Source organism: Poecilia reticulata, chromosome 3, assembly GCF_904066995.2.
Source record: "Poecilia reticulata chromosome 3, P_reticulata-male-v2, whole genome shotgun sequence".
Lineage (NCBI taxonomy): Eukaryota > Metazoa > Chordata > Actinopteri > Cyprinodontiformes > Poeciliidae > Poecilia > Poecilia reticulata.
Genome location: NC_088832.1, coordinates 22,168,637 through 22,192,092, shown reverse-complemented (window position 1 = coordinate 22,192,092; position 23,456 = coordinate 22,168,637). Strand labels below are relative to the sequence as shown.

Genomic DNA, 23,456 nt, shown 5'->3' with positions numbered 1-23,456 from the left:
TGGAGGTAAAGTTTTCCACTAAACACAGTAAAATATTTGTGCGATTGATTAATTGAGTAAAAACAATTTTTATGTGGTAAACCTAAGTAAAAGCTCACTGAAAGGCACTTTGTTCTTGTTCTGTATAGTGTAAAGAAGCAGGCATATCTGTGAATTTCTTAGGATCTCTGGACATTGTGTTGTAGCTCGCAGTTTGTTGTCTTTGTAATATAATAAATATTACATATTCTCCTTTTTGATACCAATCTTTTCTGTCTGTTTTCCTTTTCTTGTACTTTAGCGCTGTGTGGAGGCTATGTTTTTGGAAAAACAGGAACAATTCTATCTCCTGGCTTTCCTGATTTTTACCCCAATTCTCTGAACTGCACCTGGACTATAGAGGTGTCTCATGGAAAAGGTACAAACACAAATGCATGGACATAATGAAAGCACAAAACTGTGCGTTGGAAGTTACTGCTGTAATTGTTGTTATGTGAATGGTTAGAGAACATGTACCTGCTTACAAAACTGCAGACTACTACTCTTGTACATGAGGGGACATGTTTACTATAACCACTTTTGTTTCTGTTGTATTTCCTGTTTATTCATATTAGTTTGATTCTCCTTGTCTAATTTTGCTTTCTTTTATCCATCTACCCATCCATTCACCCAATCTTCCACCCATTTATCCAGGGGTCCATCTGGTTTTCCATACTTTCCATCTAGAGGAGAACCATGACTACCTGTCCATCATTGAAGATGGCAACTTCCAGGCTCCGGTGGCTCGACTCACCGGCTCAGTGCTTCCACCAAGCGTCAAAGCTGGACTCTACGGAAACTTCAGTGTGCAGCTGCGATTTATATCAGACTTCTCCATGAGTTACGAAGGATTTAATATAACTTTTTCAGGTATGAATGCAAGTTGAAAGCAGTAAAGAGTTATTCACAACTGACCCAGATTCATTTGAAATCAGTGAAAATGTTTCTTGATGCAGCGGTTCTATTTAACATGAAGAATTATGTAAAACCTTTTATGAATTTCTTTTGTACTGTGCACATTTTTTTTTTGACATCAGTCGAAATAGATTTAAGCCAAATAATGTTTAAATGATTTTCGTTCATCCAAGAAATATGTTTCTGACAGTAAAAGGGACAGATGCATCTGAAGAAATGACAAAAAAGCTGTTTTTTTGTCTTTATATAAATATATATGTCTGATCTGTGATGAAAAAAACTGCACATATACAGTAGAGATTATAGTAGACTGTCAACCAAGCTATATTATATATATTTAATGCTAATTACACATTTAACCTTTGTTATTAAGCATGCAGTATACCCTAGAAAAGAAATGGTAAACCAAGGTTGCTGTAATGATTAAATTATTTGTTAGGTGAACAATTTTCCAGACACATCAGTAAAATTATGAAATACTTCTCTAAGTTTCCAAGTCATTATTTAAATAGAAGAGGTCATTTCTGTTATGTCAAAACCAGCTATTTGGTGTTTGATTAAAATTGTCATCTTTGTTAAAACGTCAGTAGACTTTATATTTATGACTGCTCCTCTTAACCAATGTAATCCATCAAATGAAGACTTATTCAGTTTTCTTGAAGCCTTAGTGAGGTTAAATATATTCAGCCTTATTCCATTCGCTCCTCAGTCATATTATCTTTCTTGCCTGCATGTTCAGAGTACGACTTGGAGCCCTGTGAGGATCCCGGTGTGCCGGCATTCAGCAGGAGGATGGGATTTCGATTTGGAGTCGGCGACTCGCTTGCCTTCTCTTGTTTCCACGGCTACAGACTTGAGGGAGACAGTAAGATCACTTGTCTCGGAGGTGGCAGGAGAGTGTGGAGCAACACACTGCCACGGTGTATAGGTAAGACGATGGAGACAAAACACAGACTCGTAATTTATTAGTGAAAGTTCTACACAAACACTGAGAGAACTTTTTAATACATTTTTTCCTTCTTTTCATAAATTTATATAAATTTAATTCACAAGCGTAGGTATCATTTTCTTTTCAGTTCATACAGCAGTGAAGTGATATGGTCTTGTGTGATGGGTAGATGATGGGGTAAAAGTTTCAAATTGCCTCCTGTACTGCATGAATACGGAGGTAAAGTATCAGCATTTTCTGGGTTGTAAATTTGGCAGTATTTTACTGCGAACACAGTGGTAATTTACTGTTATGTGACTGGTGGACTGTTGGTTTTATTTGCCAGGATTATTCTGTTAGCAGGTTGTAATTTGCTGGAATTTGATGGCTATCAGTGTTTCTCAGGATGCTGCTGGTAATTTATGAGAGTCTGGCTGGGGACTGCTGGAAATTTCCGAGCCCCAGAGAGAGTGGACTGAAAATGCTATGATAGCATTATCTGTCAAGAGATCAGGTCTGACTAAGAGGAAGCGAAGTACCAGCAGCAGCTGGCAACAACACAGCGTTCATCTTTTGCTTTGTCCTTCTCCTTATTACTTTGCTGCTGTTTTGTCTTCTTCTTGTTCTCTGTATGTGGACAGTTTTCTGGTAGATAATTATTAGAATATTGGATGTTTTAATGGAGGAGTTAAGTCTTGACTTTGTGATGTCATAGAGGCCATGACATCACCATGGCCTCTATGACATCACAATGACATCTCTGATCAGTCAACACAAATCAGTTAAGTCAGTCAGCACAAGATTCATTTGGACGTTTTAGCTCAACTCGATAAAGATGAACGACGAAAGCCCACAGAGAGAAATGGATGTGAAGCCTAAGGTTTCTTTTTGGACAAAAGTGAAAAAAACATTGTCCAAAAAAGTTCACCCTGGTCAAAGAAGCCCAGATTACAAGAAGAGAAACTTTCTCAGTGAACTTCTGTGGGAAGTGATTGAAAAGGCTGCAGATGGACCAACTCTGCATCTTGTCAGACACACCTTTCAGGAACAACACAGCAAAATTTTAATCTTGCTTTTGAGAAAAACTGGAGAATTAAACGTGGACGTACTCTCCGAGGTGTCAAAAGAGCTAGGAGAAAGGATTTTCCAGAGTCTTGCGAGAGATGCATTTCACTTTGCCAGTGGACTGCATTTAATCGCACTCATTGAACACCCAGAAGGACACCAAGTAATTGTGGAGAAATTCAAAAAGCACCTGGAGAATCCTGTTCCTAAAGAGAAAATGTTTGCGTCAACAAAAAGAAAGTTCAGGACGACATTTTTTCCTACTGAAGACTTGTACGCAGATGAAAACTGCCTGAGTGAGGATTATACTCAGGCAGCCATGGACCCTGAACAGTTTTTGAGGGACGCAAACAGGATGGGTTTCAGACGAGGAACCGAGGAAGAAAGGAGAGTTATGGTGGAAAACATCCTATGGAGATTGATTTACAAGTCCAGTTACAGATCTACCTATGGGCATTACAAGAGGAAGCACACCGAACCAGTCCAGAGAAAGCTTGCTCCGAAAATCTGGAAAGAAGTAAAAGACATAGACTTTGTCTTTTTTGACAAAATGGAAAAAAAAATCTGCAGAGACATTTTGCAACTTCTCTGGGGAAATGAAGATGCAGTTAGAGAACTGCTCTTCAAAATGATCAGAAGCGACAACCCAATCGTTATTTATAAGGTTGTCCAATGCTTCCGAAGAACCCTGGCAAGACCGCGGAAAATCATTCTCAGAGACACCTTTTTTCAAAAGGCATGGGGGCATATCAAAGAGGCGCTGTGTTCTGAAGATGCTTCAGAGGAAGTAGAGAGGCAAGGCCCCCCCACCAAGAGTGGACCGAACGCTGTGTTCAGTCCACGCGAAGTTGGGCCTCAAAGTTTGGTGTGCTCAGAGGTCGGTACTGACTCGGAGGAGTCAGGGCCGGTCTCCGAGTCTGGACCCGCCGCCGAGACGGGACCCGACTCCGAGACGGGACCCGACTCCGAGAAGGGACCCGACTCCGAGAAGGGACCCGACTCCGAGAAGGGACCCGACTCCGAGAAGGGACCCGACTCCGAGAAGGGACCCGACTCCGAGAGGGGACCCGACTCCGAGAAGGGACCCGACTCCGAGAAGGGACCCGACTCCGAGAAGGGACCCGTCTCCGAGAAGGGACCCGACTCCGAGAAGGGACCCGACTCCGAGAGAGGACCCGACTCCGAGAGAGGACCCGACTCCGAGAGGACCCGACTCCGAGAAGGGACCCGACTCCGAGAAGGGACCCGACTCCGAGAAGGGACCCGACTCCGAGAAGGGACCCGACTCCGAGAGGGGACCCGACTCCGAGAGGGGACCCGACTCCGAGAGGGGACCCGACTCCGAGAGGGGACCCGACTCCGAGAACGGACCCGACTCCGAGAGAGGACCCGACTCCGAGAGAGGACCCGCCTCTGAGTGAGGACCCGCCTATTAGTGGGGGAGGAGGTCTGGCTGTAGAAGGAAGGTCTAATTCCCCCTATGTGGTTGTGATTTAACTTTAAAACTAATTTATGAGAGACAAAAGCTATACACCAACTCTGTTCTTCCCTTGTAACAAAAGTGCTTCGTGTTTTATATTTATTTATACTAGTTTTTTTTTTTTTATATTCTTCAACTGCTTCACTCTTGAGTTTCTCATGATTTTCTTTTTTCAGTAGTTCTTAGAGGTAACTGAAAACTTGTTAAACCTTTTCTATTTTCTGGTTTCCTAATAAAGCTTGTGGCAGCTGCAAAAGGGGCTTTTTGTTGCTTTTTTTCACCATTAGCTTTTTTTTTCGCCACCCTTCCATAAACATGAGATTTGTGAGGAGCATGGCCAATATTTTCCTTGTAAAAAGCTTCTCCCACCTGAGATGTGGACCTCTGCAGCTCCAATAGAATTACCATGGAGCTGCTGCCCTGATTCTTACTCACCTTTCCAGTCAGACTTGGTTGGTTTCCAATTATCCTAGCCTGGTAAAAACCAGCCTTGTGTTCTACATTTTGCTTTGTACAGAGAGTCTGGACCCTCAGCGATTGAGAAATGAGGCCTGGACTCTACTGAAGATTTAATTTGTACCCAGTTGCTAACGTTTGGCCGTGACGACTGTAATGCACCAGTTTGACCCTATGAGGTTTACTGGAGACAATTGTAATTTTTGGACGATTTGTTGAACAGCTTAGTGCTAGAACAATTTTTGTAACGCTTAACCCTATTTTAAAATTCTTCACAATTTTATCCCTGATGTGCCTGGTGTGCACATTAGTCTGATGCTGTTTATATACTTCTGTTCACAAAACAGCTGTATTAATACTGAGGAACAAAGATGGCACACAGGTGGACTCCATATACGCTGTCTGAAATCAATTGGTTGCACTAGATCTGATTTAGGGGTAGCTGAGTGATTACATATGCATTTCAAATTTGTAATTGTGCAAATGTAATTAGACTGTGCCAATTTCTTTCCCCAATTAAAATTATGCATCAGTGTGAGTTGGTAATCCCAAAAAATACATTGAAGATGGTTACTGGAACATAACATATCCCAGGAAGAGGTGCATTTTAAACATTGTACATTTTAAAGGCACTGAATCTTTGATATGCATTATACACTAATCATTCTTTTTCATGTGGAAGTGAGATATGCATGGACAATGATGGATAATTATACAGAATTGCTGCGATTTCTTTTTTTTATTTTTTACCCACACTGTTTCCTCTTTGCTTTTCTCCCCTGCTGCAGCCGAGTGTGGAGCTTCCACGCTAGGACCAGAAGGTGTTCTACTCTCTCCAAATTTTCCCTCCAGCTACGATAACAACCATGAGTGCATCTACCGCATCACTACTGAAAAGGGCAAAGGAATCAGGCTGAAAGCTGAGAGCTTCTCTTTGCAAGATGGAGACTATCTAAAGGTATGCTTAGTCTTTCTCCCTCTCTCGCTCTCTCTCTTGCTCTCTGTTTGTCTCTTACAAACACCCAGACACGTGTGTCAGTATAAACTTCCCCCAGGTGGAAAATCCATAAATGTTTAATTTATTTAGGGATCTATGCCTACACATGCACACACAAATGGTGAATGTGCAAGATTATGTCATCCAGATGCGTGTTCTTGCAGTATACTATGGAATATAACCTTTTTTCCTGTTCAGGTTATGCTTCAGCATAACTGTTGTATGATTAGCTAGTGTAAAATTAAAGAATATTTCATATGGTAGTTGCCTAGTGTGCATGACGTGATACTCAGACAAGCGAGGACAAATCAGATATTTTTGGCAGGTTCTAAACATCTATGGATTATGCAGTAAAACTCTATTTTCAATAGTATATTAATGAGCGTATTCCAGTCATGTGAACCTATGCTTACAGGAACTGTGTAAAAAAAAAAGGCTGGAGGTAAAACCTAGATCAGTATTATATCTAAATTGCATTATCAATGTTTGCTCTACCTTTTAAATGTATTGACTATTTGTGTGCAGAGCAATAAACATTCCTGCTGGGGGTTATTAACAATGTTCTCTATTAGTGTTGATAGCTGTGCTTCTGCAGAATCTGAAAGGGAACAAATCAGCCTCCTCAAACTCTTGGGAGAATTACTGCTGTATTTGAGGGCTGGCCTTGGCTTTTATACACTTTCATTTGTTGCAGCTTGTGGTATCTGTAAGTAAGACGAGGAGCCATAACTCACAAGAATACCAAGCGATCGTATAAAAGGATCTTAAAGGTGTATTCACGATAAAACAAAAGTGTAACGTGTCTTGGGGTATAATCTCGAGAGGGCTGGATGATGAGGGTAGTTAGATAGACTGTCTGAAAATTGTTTTAAAATATGATGTGTGTGAGAGGTTAGATTCAAGTCATTTTTACACATGTTAAAGACCAACCTATCTATACATCAAAACCCCAGAGCTCTCTGTTTACAAAGATGCAAACACTTTACTGTGTTTACATCTAAAATTAATTCTCTGTGACTGAACCCTCTGCACTTATTACCAGACATCAAAATTGTTTGGTGTAATCATAGTGGTGTGTTGTACAAGTTATTTATTTTGGCATCTAAGTACACCGTTGTGGTAAAAACAGTACGCAATGTTTTAAGTCTATGGTTCAGTCATTATAAAGTGATGATAATCTATTTTTCGACCACATTCTAAACGATCAAAACAAAACTAAAATGACTGATTCCAGCATGTTAAAATGTATTAAACAAAAGGCACATTTTTAAAAGTTGCTTGCCAAAAATTCAGCATGCCATGGTTGAACACCTTGTATAGTTACCTTTAGTAGCAACAATTTAGAGTAATTACTTTCTGGCATATTAACATCTGTTAATATGCTGCTTTCAAGGTCCTATCACAGCAGCTCAACTGTGTTAAAGGTCTAAACTTTCATTGGGTTCTTGCAAGATATTAGTTGTTTTGCTTTTCATCTTCTCTGCTGCGCACTTTCTAGTCTACATGGACTCATTTTTATGGTTAATATAGGTTTTATGTTTTAAACCAGCAAACTGGCAAACATCTTTCTTTGTATTTGTGTTCTTACTTGGTAATAATCATGTAATGATTTACTAACAACACCTAGCTGCCACTTTTCATCTTAAATCCCTAAATCCTGTAGAGTGTATTGCTTTTATGCAGCTTTTCTTCTCCAGGCTTGTTTATTGTACGACTGTTTGAAATATATTGTGTTTTGTGCACTGTTATATTCAAATACATTTAGACCATTTTTCTTATCATGTCTTAATATTTAAAACACCAAAATTTGAATAAGAAAGCACTTTGGTTTTACTGTAACTGTGTGTGTGTGCGTGCGTGCGCGCGCGCGTGTGTGTGTGTGTGTGTGTGCGTGGGTGTGTGTGTGTGTTTTATTTATGTATTTATTTATTTTTTTCTGACCTGATTCAGTCTTGACAGAGTCTTATGTTGTTTTTATTCACAATGTGTCTTAACGCTATGAGTGAGGGCCTGGTTAGCTGGTATGTGGTAAGAGTTTGTTGTTAGCCCTAGACTGAGAGCATCAGTTGAGTTTGTCTGTGGTTAGCTTGTATTAGCAGAGTTCTCCCTGACTTTTAGAGCGGCTTAATGTCATTGTAAAAACTGAAGATGCCCCCAGAGGGAACGGTATAAAACAGAAATAAAAGTTAATAAAAAAAATAATTTCCTAGAGGAGAAGAAAGGGTGACACTGAGCTGGTTGACAGACATAAATAAGCCTAAATGCTATCCATTACACAGATCTTTAAAGAAAACCATGACAAGAAACGTACAAGTCTTCTCTCCACCTATTTCCTATACGCCAAAATTCTCAGTTTATAACAATAACACATAGCAGTCAGTTTGTACAAATTACTGCCGTAAAGGAACAGTGGATTTATTTAAATGCATCTAACACGAGTTAAAAAAGATTTAGATATTCAAAAGTCACATTAATGCAAAGGTGCACTTTTAGAATTGTCCAATGAAAAAACCACATATCAGTGCCTAGTTTAATGAATCCTGGTTTAGTGATGTCATTCTTTACACATAATGCTAAAGTGTAACTTTTTTTCCATAGTTTATTGTAAACAGCTTTTTTTTTTTCTTTTGGTTGTAATGCAAGGTCATAACTAAGCATCACAGGAGAATTTGCCCAGCTTTCAATTTTGATGGGATATTGCATTTCTGAAGCTGTCTTACTGGATGTACAATGTATTGTTTTTTTTAATGCTTTTTGCTCTGGCTGGATGAAGATATGTTTATAGATTATGCAGCTGTCTTTAGGTGCCGTCTACTCCTATTGCCTACACATACATATTTTATGAATCAAGACAAACATAGACTGCAAAATGCTGCCTCTTGAATTGATAGCAGATTTCTCACTCTTACTCAAAAAATGTGTGTGACAAATAAGTCCATTTGTGATGAACGGAACAAAATATACAAACTGCAGTGATTCTGTAAGATTGCAAAATTTAATGAGGACACACTTTTTTTCCTCTAGTTAATTAAGGTGACCGTTGAGAGCCAATAACTTTCTAATGTTCTAAATTTAACTCAGCATCATAAATTGATTCCACATATACAGGGACTGAAATTTCTTGTTTCAACCTGCCTAGTTTGAGCCATGACCCATCGCCATTTAATGCCTCAGCCCACTTACCTGTCCTCTCGCCATTTTTAATGAAGATCCAAAGAGCTCACAAAGAGCTGGCGAGTAAATTGATTAGAGTAAGTCTTTCATCTTGTCAAGCAAAAGTTAACAGTTTCTCCTTACCTAAACTTACTCATTGGATGTTACTTCTGTGACACCAGTTAGAGAACTTTCTGATACTACGAAAGGCTTTGCAGAGCCAACACCATCCGACCTGGGCAATAACAAGGCTTATTGTTGTTATGGACTATGTTGTCAAGAGTTGTCGTGAAACCAGTACTGAGGAACCATAACTCACCAACAACTCAAGCAAAATATTACATACCTGTATCTGGATCTTTATGTAATTGTAGGAGTTTGAAAAGGGTAGCAGTGAAGTGATCTGATTACTTTTCTGACACAATACAGTATTTTTTATTAGTTTTTGTTGTAATTTGAAAAGTTGCTTCTTTTAACTGGTTCACAACTTATCTTTCTGTCTGAAAGGTAAGTTCAGTGTTAAATATGTGATTCTATCACCGTTTTCTGTGGAGTCCCTCCAGGTTCTATTATAGGACAGTCCTGTTTCTGATTTACACACAGTCTCGGTCAAACTTAAAAGCAGATTTAATAATATATCTTAGCATATTTATCTATCTGTTTCCTAAACTTAGAAGGTTAGTGAAAATATGTACACTAGAGATGACTATCTATACTTTTATTCCTTCTTGTTTAGATCATCACAACTACCTTTTTACTTATCTTAACAAAAAGCTTTATAATAAGTTAACTTCTTAGTCTTTCTTAATGGCAAAACAATCTGCATAAGGATGACTAACTGAGCTGACAAAAGACATCCTTGACTTTTGTATGAGTTTCATCTTTGGGTCCTTTTAGAGTTCACTTCGAAATATTGCCGTTAACCTTCACGACTTTGCAAAGTCAAGTTCCTAATTACATTTTTGGCTTGTTAAGGAACATCAGTTGAGAAGTTCAGGTCAGCTAACCAGAGAATGCTGATTGTTCCTTTAGAAGTGTTGGAGATAGCTCCTTTAAAACAGCGACATGTGAACAAAGGAATGCCCTTGTCTTATTTTTGCGTTGTATTGACAATTTTTATTCAAAAAGTGTTCTTAGAATTGTAAAAAGTACCTTTATTCTGTGTGCTGCTTTTGATTTTCATCATTTAATTTTTTTTATCTTTATGCTATTGTTATATTCTATTCTGAAAAAGCTCATTATATTCCATTGCGAAGGACTTAGTGAAAAGTGTTGTATTAATGAAGTTTGGCTGACATACAAAACATGGTTAGATTGTGCAAAAAATTAATCTTTTTTTTTAGCTTTTTTTTTGCACCAGTTGTCAATCTTTCTGAGCGCGTAATGGGAACAAACAAGTGTTAACAAGATATATGCCTTGATCTATATTTTAACAAATAGAAATGTTATTAGCTTTGGAAAAAAATATCATCCAGTGGAATTGTGGAATTAAATTACATTCACTAAGATTTAGTTTTTATTAATTTTATCTTTTAAACAAAGTTTTTGTTGTTTTTTACCAGAACATAGTATATGATGTTTTTTTCCTCTTACTGGAAAATGACAGTTTAAAATAAAACGAGGGAAATCTTTATTTAGGCTAGCAATTAGCTTGGTGATCCTCAGGCTAGCAGTAATGCAGCTAACTCCCATCATCGCCGGCGAAAACGCTGAACACAGATCATTTGTTTGACAGCTCCAGCCAGCTTAAGGCAAAAACCTCCTTGAGCATATGAACCAGCTCATTAATTCTTCTTGCTATTGGCTAAGGTTTTAACCTGACACCGTGAAAGAAATCGCTTACCCAGCTGAATTTAACCTAAAATGTCAACTAATACAATACTTGACCACATTAACTTGCATTTACTTGACCTCTGCAGAAAAAAATAAAAAGATAAGTTGAATGGAAAAAAACAAAAAAAACAAAACACAAAACAAGGATGTGGAGGAATTGTTACGAAAATAGCGGTGGCAGGAGAACATGAGAGGGGGGAGTCAGACAGACAGAGAGAGGAGGGGTGGCAGATGGTGACATGTTGATTTATGAGCTGCAGGGCTTTTCATTAACCATACTGAGTTTTACAGAAGCAGGGGGAAGAAGAGGGAAAGAGCAACAGAGGAAAGCAAAATGCAAAAATCGGGCAGGCACTGAGAGGAAAACCTGAGGGAGAGGAACGTGTAAGGGAAAATGAAATTTAGCAGAGTAAGGCTACAGATACTGTCATACCATTTCATACTGTCCTCCTCCATATTTGTGCTTTCCATCACCGCCGCACACTCAAACAGGCTGTATCTACATGCAGCGTTGTCTCCTCTGACTGGCAGCACTTGTAAAGATAGAACACTACATCACCTTTGCCCATTTCCTTGGCATTCCTGCCACCTGCAGACCTGTCACCATCCATCTGTGAAAATGTCACAGGCTGCCAAATATAAGCTTGAGCAGTTCAAGCACGAACAATTCACCTTTTCTTTAACAGCTTTGATATGGCAATAAACAGTGTTGCACAATGACATACTTATAGCTTTAACATTTTCCACTAAAAGTCTCAAAACTAATTCCCCCAAAGTGCATCCGACATTATTTGCCAGCAAATCACCATTTTAATCGCTGAATGTTGATTTCAGATTTTAAATTTCCAAAAACATCCCTGATATTAATCGTCAAGATTCCTTTAGACATTTTAAAAGACAAAATAGAATGTGTTTCTAAAACCATAATAATAGATTAGTTAACAATGAAAATTCACATTATTGTAAAGAAAAAGAAAAAGAAAAAAAAAGGCCTCTCAAATACTTCTTGGCAGTGTTTGAGACTGTTACAGCTTCACTCTCTGGATCTTCTTGTTTTGCAATGCTAATGGTCTCCAGCTGGTGTGTTATTGCTGTTTTTATTATTGCAATATCACAGGTGTATGGTTATATTCTAATCATTTGGACATATGGATTTAGATTGTGGGGGAAAAGGGAAGCAGTAAAAAATTGATGATTTCATATTGTTTAGAAATGAAGCCAATCAACAGAGTAAACTGTTGGCAGAGCCACTGTATGTTATTTTGGTCCAGGAATTACATGTACTGTGCTGTTTTTGATTTTGATATGTCATAAACAGTGATGTACTCCTTCACAAAACTTTACACACCGAGTTGTTGAACTGTGGATTTTAGAAATGATTTTCACAAAAACAAGAAAACAAATCAAAGCAAAAAAATACAAATAGAAAAAAGATTTTTCGTTTTTTTTTTAAATAATACTGGGATCATTATGAGAATTTGAGGTATAGATATTAGGATCCAGTAGATGGCAGTAGTGCAACAATAATGGATGCAAGCTGCCGTTGAAATCTAAAGAAGAAGAAGAAAAAGAAAGCACCCATTTTCATTTAGCACATGCTAGGACAGAAGGATCAGCACTTTTACTGTTAGAGTTACTGTTCAGAAACTACCGTAATCAGTTCAGTTAAATCTAAACTTGGCAACTTTTTCTTTTTCAACCGTAATAAATGTGATATTCAATTGACCCGTTATGACTCAGATTTTGGGTGTCCACCCCCCTCTGCTGCTGCTGCATTGGTGTGGAAAACCTGGAGCGGCAGAGATATCTGCGGCTTTTATGTGTATGTTTACTGGTTTAAAAAAAAAAAAAAAACTTTGGGGTTGTGGCTTATAGTCCAGTGCGGCTCATAGTTTGGAAAATACGGACTATAATCCGTCCTGGATTTTTTCTATGAAGAACCCAGAGAGGGTTATTTGGTTATTATTTATTTCATTAATAGTGTTATTATTTATTTCCTGACTTTTGTTCTGCAAAGAACCCAGAGAGGGTTATTTGATTGTGCTTTCTGGAAAACAATCAATTTTTACATTTAGGCACTCCTGCAATCGTCACACTTTTTCTGTAACAAACTGACTCCGGCCCCCCAGCAGAGAAGGGAAAAGTCATGTGGCCCTCACAGGAAAAAGTTTGGGGACCCCTGCTGTAAGGTATTCCACAGCTACTGGACAGGAACTAAACTCTAAAGGTTTGCGGTGAGCACAATAAGTGCAGAGCACTGTCATAAGCTGGTTTTCATTAGGTCTTATGGCATGGGAGAGTTTCACACAGTGCGTCAGAAGAAAGTGCCTGAGGGGATTTACAAACCTGTCTGTTAGATGCCAGATGCTGCATCGTAGTATGTGGCATTAGTAGCCCTGGAGGTTTGCACAGTGTGACTTATCAAAGCCTGGTGTTTGTGCTCAAGGGAACTATCAGTATGGCAGGCCAGCAATTTTTTTGGGGGTATTGGCAACATATAACGAGGAAACTTTGTAAGACGACTAGAATCTGAATCATGAATAAAATTCCATGTTACTGTGAAAGTTATTGTAGCAGTGTAATTGGTTTGAAACCCTTTGAATAATGGTTTCCATTCTGAAGAAGCTAGTTGCTCAAATAAGTCGACACAAACTGAAACATTTCCATGTTGCTTATTAATTTTTATTAAGCAGCTGTTTTCTGCAAGAACACAACATCCACTTACAGACTGTTGATGGAGTTTTAAAAACAACTTCAAAAATAATGAAGAAATAATTACAAAGACCGTAACAAACATTGCTCAGACTAGACCTTATAAAGTTAAGCATTTTACAAATAAACAGCAACCATGTGATTGGTTTTAACGTAATTTAAAAAGTGAAATGTTAACATAAGTCAAATAAATTAATATACAACTTGTGCATCTTTATAATTTTTATTTAAGAAGTTACACTGATAGCAAAATAATAATTGCATGGATTAGAATTGTTGAGCCTTGAACTTTCAAAAGTCTGAATTTGTTCCTTAAGCCCAAATTCTTTTATCATCTGGTAGGTGTGCAGCCCAAATTACCCCCCTGTCAAAGACTAATGTGAAAGGCATGTAATCCAACTCCTTATGTTGTCAGTCATGCTTTAAAATGCTGGTCAGGTACTTTGTTCTGCTTTAATTCTTTTGTTATGTCAAAGCTGGATGCTATAAATACCACAACTGGAGTCTAGAGAGAGCAAAGCTTTGTTCTCTTTTAAAGGGGTTATGTGGTGTTCTGATGAGCTCACATATATGGAGGTAAATAAGTTGGCAATTCTCTAAAAAGGCACTTTATGCTGTGAAAGTTAATATTTTTTAAATGTCCATGAAATTTCAGTACCTTTATTTCAAGCCGAGACTGATTTTAAATCCTGTAGTTGAAGAGGAAGGTCACAATAACCTTTTTTTTTTTTGTCCAAAACCACAGGTCGGTTAGAGATATAGCGCTGTTATTACTGCTAATGATCATTACTTAAAAACTAGTTATGGATTGACATGTGTAGACTTGTGTATGGTCTTTTTCAGTTATCTTTTACTCTTACTTATTTTCACTGCAGCAAACAAACAACCAAGGAAGGCATCTGGTAGATTTAACATGCAGTGTGCTCTGATGCAAAGCTAAGCAAAATGACTCAAACTCATGTTTTATTAATGTTGCTCAACACCGTTACTGTGTTTTGATTGACAGGTGTATGATGGAGAGAATACCACATCCCGTCTTCTTGGCAACTTTACACTTGATGGAATGATGGGTCGTGTCATCAACAGTACGTCCAATCACTTATGGCTGGAGTTCAACAGCAACGCCTCTGGAACGGAGCAGGGCTTCCGCCTTACTTACACAAGTGAGTGAATCCCATGCTCTTGTGATGTTTTCCATAAATTAGGTGAAGCGCTATAATTTTTTACGTTGACGTAACAAAAATAGATTATGATTGACATGGTTTGCATTTTTTGTTTTTCACATAAAGAGTTTTTACATTTTTATTTATCCACAAAAATACTCTTTCCTAAGCTCTTATGGGCAAATTTTTTTGCAACTACAATCTTTTTTTTATTTTTTATTGAAATTCAGAATGATTAGGTCATTCCGTTACCCTCTTCCTAGATCCTGGATCTCTTTTGTGTATCAGTCAGGTGAATTTTATGTTGCTGAGTAGACCTGGTCACATCCTCTACATGTTAATTTTAGAACATTGCGTAGTTTTTCTTGTAACATAAGTAAACTGAGGCAAGCGGTTGGTTTCCTGCTCTATTTCAGCTTTCTAATTTAACAGGCATTGAAAAAGGAAATTAGGACATAAATGCTTTAAACAGGCTCTCATTCTGGCTCACAAACACACACATACACACACTCTTTTAAATGGCTTTAAAGAGAACCTGTTAAAAACTTCAGAGCAGCCGTTGTATAAGTCAAAGAGGCTATTTAAGGAGCATTTATCTGCGAGACATTTAAAGAAGGTGAGAATGACACATCTGGAGTGGTGGAGCAGCTGAACGAGCGAGACAAACAAATGAGGGTAAATGGTATATAGATATTATAGGTGCTCTGTAAGTCAGTAAAACCATTAAACTACCCTCAATTTGTAAGACATTATACTAAAAAAGGTGCCATGTTCCTCAGAGTTTTTGCTTTTAACAGAGGAGATGGAGCATGGATAAGAGTGATTGATAGATTAGGGTTAAAACATACAGGAGGAGAGAGAAACAAGAAGGTTCATGAACGTCCAATGTTAAAGGATGTTTTAATGTAGCAATAAGAAATGACAGAACATCTACACAAGACAATAACAAGAAAGGTTAACGGAAGTGAAATGCATCTGTTTAATGGATAAAGGAGCAGATTGACATTTACAGACATCCTGCGCAAGCTCATGTAAATTTAAAGTAAAAGTTTCTTGTTGTGTAAGAGTTTCCATTGAAGAGTTTGTTTGTGTCACTGCCTTTTTGCATAACTGGTGAACAAAAGCTTTAAAAAAAAAAATCTAGTTTTGATTCATATCTTCGGCATTTTAGCTCTGTATGAATAGCTCGGAAAATAATCTTCGTCTTTGTGAGTTTTGGACGGGTGTGGGTGTGTGCTCTTCTGAGTACTTTAAATTTTGAAATGTTAAAAATGGGCATATAAGTAGAACACTTATATAACATTTTTAAGCACTTTTAGTACTTCTGTTTCTCACCAAGAATTGATGGTATTTAACAACAGATCAGTTGTTTTTTGACGATATTCTCGGCCTAAACAGAAATATCACTTGAAAATATAAACACTTTTATGTGTGTCTCACTTCTCCCTCTTGTGTCCCTTTGGATATGTGTTTTTTTTATTTTCTTTAGGTTTTGATCTGGTTCGCTGCGAGGAGCCTGGAGTTCCCAGTTATGGGTATAAAATCCAGGACGATGGGCATTATGCCAATACGTTCGTCCTGTACTCCTGCAACCCCGGGTATACCCTGCATGGCAGCAGTACGCTTACCTGTCTGAGTGGTGATAGGCGTGTCTGGGACAAACCACTGCCTTCCTGTATCGGTTAGTATGCAAGCAAACATGTAGATGTCATTACATAAATAATTCAGTGCAACAAAAGTTTAATGTTTAACCTCTGGGCAGTTTTTGCGTAGTTTAACAATAAATGAAGCGAGGACGAGTGACAGTGACCAGATTCAGTTTGTAGGCTGCAGCACAATGACTCAAAGACAGTGAGTAGGCAAATATGTGAGTCAACACAGGCAAATACTTTGAAAAGAGCTTCTGGGGACTGATTCAACACTGTGGCAAATATTTGTAATGGTACTACTACAACTCCTTTGCATAAAAATTGCTCTCTCTGCTTCATCTGTGAACACAAGGTTATCTGTTTTTTGACAATAAACGTTTCAACAGTTAATATTTGGTCCCCTGTTGATGGTATAAAGTTAGCTCTCTTCCAAAGAAATGTCTGACAGTGTCAATGTATGGTGATGTTATTCTCAAGTAAAAACAACATAATCTGACATCCAGAAAAAAAAATCCACAATGTAAAAATAAATATATAATTTACATGCAGTCTGCTAAACGGGACTTGATATTTGTTCATGAAATCCTTGTTGGCAAATAGACTTTTCTAGAAAAGTGTCTTGTAAAAGTTTTTAAACCTGTTGAATTATTTCATATTTTGTTATACAGTCACACATTTTTCATTGTGAGTTTTTTGTAATGCTGGTTTTGAATATGATGATCCAAACACCAGGTGGTGCATAATTATGAAGTGGTAAGAAAATGGATACATGTCTTTTAAGAAGTTTGGAATTCGGATATACATTATCTTACAGCAGAGACGACATTTTAACAGTATTGTGCAACGTTAGCTAACATGCTATTTTGCATGTAGGTCAGAAAGTAACATTCTGGGCTCATCTTGCTGTAACTGCAATGCCTCCAATATGGTTATGGTAAACTGCAGACAGAAAACATGCATCTCTAAAAAAAATAATTTTTTAAAAGTTATGTTGTGCTTCTAAATGTAAATCCATGGTGTTTAGTCAAAGTTGCTTGTTCTTCCTTAGCTTGATAGACAGACATATATATACAGGTATAAATCTTATTACAAACAAGCTTAAAAGAAACTAAATTAATAGTTAAGACTGCACAAACAGAATTTTTAGTTAATTTCTAACATATAAAATTCTATAAGTATATAATATAGGTTTAGTTGGCATTTGAAACAGTCCAGGGACATGAAATGGTATTTGAAGTTTTGGCTGCAGAATATCCAGTTAGATCCTATATCACTGACTAATTGCCATTTCTGTCCAGCAGTTGGTAAATTGAATTCAGTTTCTAACAGAATTTTAAGTCCCTCCAGTAAAGTACTAGCAAAAATGTGTGTCTGCTTTGTCCAGAAATACTTTTACTTTTTACATTTTTTGTAGAAAAACACTTTTCTGGAAGAATGTTTGCCATACCAGATAGATGCAGGGACATTGCACATATTGAAAAGCAAACCTTGTGCCAACACACCTGTGCTTTGTGGGGTGGGACCCAGCCTGATGCAGTTGCTAATGGCAACAAGAAGAATGTGCGTCTGTTTATGAGTGAACTGAATGCATTTGGATGACAATGGATTTTTTATTTTTATGGAATGTGATTAAAACAGTTTTTCTCAGTTATCATCGATTTCAGGTGCTTTATCCCTGCCTTACTTTAGCTAATCCAACAACCAATACTTAATGGCTTAACCTGGAATAATCTATTACCTTAGCTCCCACTCCATTGTTCTGTTTGTTTTGCCTCCTGTCTGACTGTTTCCATCTATGTCTGTCTTATTGTCTCCCACATCTGAGCATATTAGCATAGAGATCATGAAATGGCCTTGCCCCAGGCTTTTGCTCTGCTGTCTCTCTCTTTTTATCGCCTACATGTCGTCAACAGAATCTTTCTTTTACGTTTGTTGGCCTCTTTTCTACCATGGTTGTTTGCCCCTGTTTATAGCTCATCCGATCTTCTCTACAAACCGGTCAGGTGTAACACCATGAACCATTTTCAAGTGAAGATTTCATTGATATTGAGTGATTGTTAGATGTCTGGGTCAGAGAATCTCCAATATTTTCTGGCCTCTGAGGTGTTTGTGATCTGCAGTGGTTCACGCCAACAAACAAACAAGTAACTGTAATCACATTGCTGAAGAAGTTAATCTAGACGGGGCTGCATAGCTGCAGACCAGTTGGTGTGAACATGTCCACCACCAAAAGCGACAAAATTGGTCATCTGGGTTATAGAACTGGATCATGGAATAGAATAAAATATTTTTATGAAATCTTTACTCCCTGATGGATGTAGTGTTTTTCAGCAGGATAATGCCACAATGTAAAGAATAGTTCAGAAATCTTTTGAAGAGCACAACAAAGAGTACGAGCTATTGACTGTAACTCCAAACTCAGATGTCAGTTCAGTTGAGCATCTGGAGGAACATATTTTGTCAGTGGAGGCTCACAGCTCACAGGACTTAAAAGATGGGGCCAACATCTGGTACCAAAACACACTTTCAGGGGTTTCATTAAGTCAGTCTTTCAAAGTGTCAGGGCATCTACAGACACCAGTAGATGTGCATGCGGATGTGGTTGCCAACTCGTTCAAAACGTGATTTTTTAGTACTGGACCAGGCTTAGTAGAGAGTCATCATCTGTAGATATCTGGACTTTTCTGTTTTATATCAGTTTTACATGATAACCATCTTTCCTGTTGTGCATTTAATCAACAGTGACTGAGACAAAAATATATCTGAGTGGCAGGATTCTATTCAGTGTGTTGTTGTTGGTTTTTTTTGTCCTTTTGTGTCCTTGTTTCGATTTGCACATTTGACTGTGTATCTATTTACATCCTGTCCAAGGTAATGCAATGAAAGTAGGTTGTCATGGTGTTGTAGGTCATAGGGCAGTAAGATGCAAGTACACAAAACACAGATACATGAAGCCTGCTCTGTACTAAACAGTTTTCTTATCAGCAGGGATCTGCTGGCTCAATGAGCCACCAAGGCTTCTGTGTATAATCACCATGATTTTGAATCTGCCTGCAGCCTTCCAGTATCTTCCCCCTTGCCTTTAGACTAAAAATAACCAAAGAATAAGAGACTCATGTCTCTCACTTGTGCTTGAAGCAGCATTTTTTCCCCTGACTTGTAAACAATATGGAATAATTCTTATGGGACGACAAGCCTCAACGTTTTTCACTAACCTTGAAATACAAAACCAAGGTGGATCTAATGAATTAAGCATTTTTTAAAAATCTGATTACCATGTAATTCATTAATAGATGAACAGTCTGTTGTCAGTAAGGGATGGACATAATCAAGTATGCTGTTTTCTGTTTTGGGGCTGACAGAACTGACCTCTCTATGGTTTTAGACATACTTGGGCTGTAAAAATGTGTTTTTTGTTGTTGTCTTTCTCTCAAGTCAAGCCAGTCTGCTCGCTCAACTCTGACCTCTGACATATACAAGGAATTTTCTTCCACATAACCACCCTTAGACTTAGCTGGATATTTCTTGATTTTGGACCATTCTCTGTAAACTTTTCACGATGGTTGCACAAGAAAATCTCAGTGGGTTGGCAGTCTCTGAAACCACTCAAACTAGACCAGAGTTAATGTTCTTTTCATTCTGATGTTCCTTTTTTATCCTTAGAAATTGTCTTCACTGTATCCAGATGCCTAAATGTTCTTGCTAAATGAGTTGCTAGCATGTGATTGGCTTATTTGCTATTTGAGTTTGCAAATTTTCTATCTAATTCTGACAAATGGCAAACACACTTGATACAGTTGTATTTTTCTGCTCTTAAAGTATTGTTTATCTGCTTTACTTTAGAAATTTCTAGCTCAAAAATAATCTTTCTTTGTGCTGTTCTTGTAGCGGAGTGTGGAGGTCACATAACTGGAGCAGTGTCTGGACGGATTCTTTCCCCTGGATACCCGGCTCCATATGACAACAACCTCCACTGTACCTGGACTATAGAAGCAGACACAGGCAAGACTATCAGGTGAATATCAAGCAGTTTTGTATGCTGAATCACACTCATGCTCATGCACAATTTAAACTAAAATTGAGGAAACTTGAAATAAAAAAAAAAAGCTGCTGACAGGCATGCGAGTTCGCATACCTGTCAGGAGTGTTCTTAATTGCATTTTTGTTGAAATATTTTTTTCCTCTGTGTGTTTTCTCAGCCTCCACTTCATTGTCTTTGACACTGAGGTCGGCCACGATATTCTGAGAGTTTGGGATGGTCCATCTGGCTCTTCAGACGGGGGGATCCTGTTGAAAGAGTGGTCTGGCCCAGCCTTGCCTGAAGATAGCCACTCGACTTTCAACATCCTCACTCTACAGTTTGATGCTGATTATTTTATCAGCAAACAAGGATTTTCTATACAGTTCTCTAGTAAGAAGCTTACATTTAAGTTGGACATGAATTCAACTGAAAATGTATCATGACCTCGTGAAATCACCGGTGTTTACCATCTGCTCGAATTGATGACCTATATCTCTTCTCTATAAAGAAAAACCAATTACTGACTTAGCAGTTACATTACCTAATTAGCAAACTCAAGCAGCTTTAGGTTATCTTACAAGCCCCATTTACATTGGAAATATAATAGTTAATATAGCACTAATACAATATATAATAGGATTTCTGGAAAACCTCCAGCTAGAGAACCAAATGAGACACTTAATGTATCACCAGGAGACCCAGGCATGTTAAGTAGACTACTGAGGGGAGCCCCCAGAGACCTATGGTTCAATTTTGGATATAACACATCCTTCGTAAAGCAGACTGTGCTTTCAAATAAAGGAACTAGAAGATTTATATTAATATTCTGTACAGTTTTTTGGTGAAACTTACCAGGTTTGGTGTGTGGCAAACTCCTGTACTTTCACATACATTTTCGTTGGCCAGTACAACTTTGCTTACTCTTTGTAAGCCTCTGTGTCATTTATTGTGAACAGTACTCTGATGCACAAGGCTGTCATTTGTAAAACACAGCATGAATATTTACACTCAGTACGTTTTATCTCTTGTTCTCCTGTGCGTTCCCTCCATCCACCGCAAATTTAAAACAATAAATATTTACACACCCTGACATGGTAATCAAAGGACTGCTATTCCATTACTATGGTAATGATTCCTTATATTTACCTCCATGTTGATTTACTGAAGCATTGCACTTATTTAAATAGGCAAAGGTTTTTGGATTCAATTAATATTACAACCGACCTTCCCTACAATTTTGTCCTGTCTTGTCTTCTGTGTTCTATGATCATTAAACCGATGAAAGAAGTAAACTAGTACAACTTGGACATATATTTTAAGATTTATTAAATCATTTTCAAGATGTAGGTTTGAATAAAGCACTAACAAGTTACTATTTGTGCAGTGACGGTGGATTGATATTTTTTTCGTAATGGAAGATCCATCTATCAATCCATGCTATTTTACTTGTTAGATTTTCAAAAAATCTAGCCTGTGATAATACTGCAGTGTTACATGATACACTCTCTGGGGTTTGCATTTGCCCAAAAAGTCAAGCTTTGCAGCATAAGATGCCATTTGACTGGTATTTAGCAAATAATTGTAATTATAGGCAACAAAGGGTAAGTAACTTATTGAAGGATATACAATTTACGTCAAATTATGTTGTTAGTTTGTAGACTGCCACAAGAGTATTTCTGGATGATTATTAGTCTGAAACAAAATTTGAATGTGAAAAAATTCAAAGATCCATTAAAATGTTGTCTTAAATTAATTCTAACTGCATATTTTTATATCTTCAAAAATGTTGGCCAAGCATTGCACCACATAAATTAATTAGCGTAACCAACATATTATTCAGCTGATAGTAATTAAACAGTAGTTCAGGCAAATAATGCAGGTAAAATTTGATGAGAATATGCCAGGTACCAATATTTATTTTATTTTATTTTTTTTAACTTGCAGCCACAACAGCGACATCCTGCAATGACCCGGGTATTCCCGTAAACGGTTCTCGATACGGAGACAGTAAAGAGCCCGGTGACAGCATGACCTTCCAGTGTGACCCCGGCTATCAGCTGCAAGGCCAAGACACCATCACATGTGTACGAATGGATAACAGGTTCTACTGGCAGCCGGATCCACCAACCTGCATGGGTAAGTCTAAAGCATACTGCAGATTATTACCCTAATTGACTTCATGAACATTCAAGATTAAAGAATGCTGCAATGATATTACAGATTTGTATAAAATCCATTCACACCAAGCAGAGAATTTCTTCTCTAGACAGGAAGGGGAGAAAGTTATGTGGAAAAAAAAAGTTTCTACTTTCTGCCTTCTTTTCTTTTTTTAATAACTGCATTTTTGATCATCAGAGAATTGAATATCAAAAACAAAGATAATCGGAATCATTACAGAATGCATCTTTCAAATTATAATTTCATTTATTAGGTGAAAAGCTTTTTAAGCATAGTAAGTAATAACATTATGGATAACTGAGTCTTTTCCAGTGCTTTGGAGGAATTTCAGCTCATTCCTAATCAGAAACAGTCTGTTGAAAGATTCCAACAGAGATTTATTTAGATTTAAATCTTAACTTTGATTAGGCCACTCCAAATTCCAGTACAATGACTATTCCCAAAAGTCTTGGAGAGCATCTAATTTTCATTTTGCCTTTGGAACTCATGGATTCCATTTTTCTCAAATGTTTCTTTATTGTTTAAACATTAACACTGAACCTAGAGGGGGCGTGGGAGCTGTAGTTTTCCAGAAGTTTTCTGGGCTATTATGTCACCTCCTAAATAAGTGATTGAACTAATTTTGAGGTCATTTTTGAAGGCAGACCGCTCATGGGAGGGTTCACTACTGTTCCATGTCTTTATTTGTGGATAACGGCGCTCGCTATAGTTTGCAGGAGTCCCAAACCCTTAAGAATAGCTGCAACCAGAACATAGATGTTATTTTATTTGTTTCTCATGCGTTCTTTAAATTATTTTGCTTGCGGTGTGATGTCACTTTTTGAGCTCTTTTGCTGGGCTTCATGTTGTCAGACATACTCTATTTTACATGCTTTTGGATTTTGCATG

The 23,456-nt window shown here is 37.7% G+C and overlaps 1 protein-coding gene across 2 annotated transcripts in view; it reads left to right on the top strand.

Moving 5' to 3' along the window:
* Nucleotides 1-23,456, top strand: part of csmd1b (CUB and Sushi multiple domains 1b) — a 433,675-nt gene that overhangs the window by 293,394 nt on the left and 116,825 nt on the right. For both annotated transcript variants that reach the window (XM_081605248.1, XM_081605247.1), the window contains exons 21-29: nucleotides 281-397; nucleotides 673-888; nucleotides 1,673-1,861; nucleotides 5,651-5,820; nucleotides 14,564-14,720; nucleotides 16,210-16,401; nucleotides 20,258-20,384; nucleotides 20,569-20,780; nucleotides 22,335-22,526. In XM_081605248.1, the coding sequence (XP_081461374.1) occupies nucleotides 281-397; nucleotides 673-888; nucleotides 1,673-1,861; nucleotides 5,651-5,820; nucleotides 14,564-14,720; nucleotides 16,210-16,401; nucleotides 20,258-20,384; nucleotides 20,569-20,780; nucleotides 22,335-22,526 (1,572 nt within the window). The remainder of the gene's footprint in view (nucleotides 1-280; nucleotides 398-672; nucleotides 889-1,672; nucleotides 1,862-5,650; nucleotides 5,821-14,563; nucleotides 14,721-16,209; nucleotides 16,402-20,257; nucleotides 20,385-20,568; nucleotides 20,781-22,334; nucleotides 22,527-23,456) is intronic.